The following is a 2,330-nucleotide window of genomic DNA, read 5'->3' as shown; positions in this document are numbered from 1 at the left end:
AACATGGAAGATCATTTTTGGAAAGAACTTTAAGATCTCTAAGAGGATGTCCAGTAGAATTTTCTATAATACGACGCATCATAGAGACTCCAGGATGACCTAATCTTTCATGCCAAAGGGTAAATGATTTTGGATCTATGAGTTTGGAAGCAATGACATTGTGTGACTCAATGGTTCTGATTTTCATCATATATAATCCTGAGGAAAGTGAGTGAAACTTTTCTAAGATTTTCTTGTTGCTAGAATTAGCAGAAGTAATAAGGAGATATTCTTTACCAGCCTCAGAAGTGGTTTCAATGTGAAATCCGTTAAGTCTGATATCTTTAAAACTAAGAAGATTTCTAGTGGACTTACTAGAAAATAATGCATTTGGAATATGCAGGTGTGTACCATTAGGTAAGACGAAACTAGCTTTTCCAAAACCTTCGATTATATTAGATACTCCAGAAATCGTTCCCACCTGAGCTTCGGTTTTGGTTATATGGGTAAAGTATTTTCGATTCTGTAGAATCGTATGAGTTGTACCACAATCAGCAATGCATATATCTTCAGAATCCATTCTGTATATAATTAAGAAACATAATTTATAAGAACATAACACATTACATAGTTCAAATAAAACACACATTACACACTAGTAATTATAGTAATTCGGACCATTAATGCTCATTCCTTTAATTGCTAATGAAACTAATCCTCAGCCTCCCATATGGGAGTTTCATTATTAGGGCCATTAACACTTATTCCTCCGGTTGCTATTATGAGGGAATCATCTAAGTTGTTGGCGAAATTGGTTTCCACCATTTTCCCTTTTGATCTTTTAGATGACTGATATAAATCAACAAGATGTTGTGGGATATAACAATTACGTGACCAATGCCCTTCCATTCCACACTTGTGACATAAATTGTCAGTTTTCCCTCCTTGTGGTGCCTTTCTTTTGCTCTGTGTTTCAGGTTGCCACTTCTGGTGACTAGAGCTATTATAAGGACGAAAATGCCCACGACCACGGCCTCGTCCACGGTAGCGACCATGGCCTCGTCCACCTCTATGCCCTTTTCCACGTACATTCTGCTGGAATGTCGTGTTATTTACTTCTGGTAAAGGAGCAGATCCTGTTGGACGGGATTGATGATTCTTAATCACCAATTCATGATTCTGCTCGGCAACAAGGAGGGTTGAAAGGAGATCCCCAAACTTGGTAAACTTGCGCTCCCTATACATCTCGGCTAAATTGATATTATTGGGATGAAAAGTAGATAATGTTTTGTTGATCTTTCTTTTCTCAGTAACAACTTCACCACACATAATGAGCCTAGAGCTTATTTTGAATAGTGCTGAGCTATATGCCCGAACACTCTTAAAATCTTGAAGCCTTAGATTAGCCCAATCATTTTCAGCTGCAGGTAGATAAACTAGTTTCTGATGATCGAACCTATCCTTTAGATTTTCCCATAAAACAAAGGGATCCTCGACTTCTAGGTACTCAGATTTTAAATCTTCATGCATGTGGTGTCGGAGAAAAATAATAGAGGTAAAATTTTCTTCAACAGTGGATGTGTTTTCTGCCTTTATTGTGTTGCTTAATTTCTTTGAACCCAAGTGCAACTTTACATCTTGTACCCACGATAAATAATTCTCCCCAGAAATGTCCAACGCAACGAACGACAAGTTTGTAAGATTTGTCATTATAATCTGAATTTAACACCAAAATTTATTAACTTAAACTATCAATGTAAATATTACATAAAATCCTACTGAATCGGATGCGTTAACAAGTAAGCAATAATAAATGTGTATATCATTATTATCATCGATATTATGAACAGATCTATATATAAAATGACAAATGGATTTTCACCCGCCATACGGACGTCTGCGTATACAGGTTATCTCCAACCAATAATATATTTAAGTGGAAAATCCTGCATAAGTTAGTTAGGCACAAAAGAATTATTATCCGATAGGCAGGCAATTTATAAATTAAGGTTCCCACTATATTTCGGTATTACCCAAAATTATATGGGACCGTAAATAGGCGGTGCTCCGGCCATATGTAGTTAAAATATTAGTAGAGGGTGTAACCACGTCTACTCCGGTTATATATATAAATTATTAGTAGAGGGTATAACCACGTCTACTCTGGTCACATATATTTAAATTATTTGTAGAGGGTATAACCACGTCTACTATATATATACATTTGAATAAAATTATACCTTCTCAGTTCCGGCAGGGCTTCGTGCTGATAACGTGTTGTAATATTCTAGCTATAATAATATCAGAGAACAGCTATTTAACAGAGATAGAGAGAAGAAAGAAGAGCAGAA

At 36.0% G+C, this 2,330-nt stretch overlaps 1 protein-coding gene across 1 annotated transcript; it reads right to left on the bottom strand.

The window, feature by feature from the left end:
* Positions 1 to 690: 690 nt before the first annotated feature.
* On the bottom strand, positions 691 to 1,689 carry LOC108212353 (uncharacterized). The gene has a single exon (XM_017384079.2). It carries the CDS (start codon positions 1,687 to 1,689, stop codon positions 691 to 693), a length of 999 nt encoding a protein of 332 aa, XP_017239568.2.
* Positions 1,690 to 2,330: the final 641 nt, after the last annotated feature.

Source organism: Daucus carota, chromosome 3, assembly GCF_001625215.2.
Source record: "Daucus carota subsp. sativus chromosome 3, DH1 v3.0, whole genome shotgun sequence".
Lineage (NCBI taxonomy): Eukaryota > Viridiplantae > Streptophyta > Magnoliopsida > Apiales > Apiaceae > Daucus > Daucus carota.
Note: the sequence above shows the minus strand (reverse complement) of the source record. Positions and strands in the feature narration are given on the sequence as shown.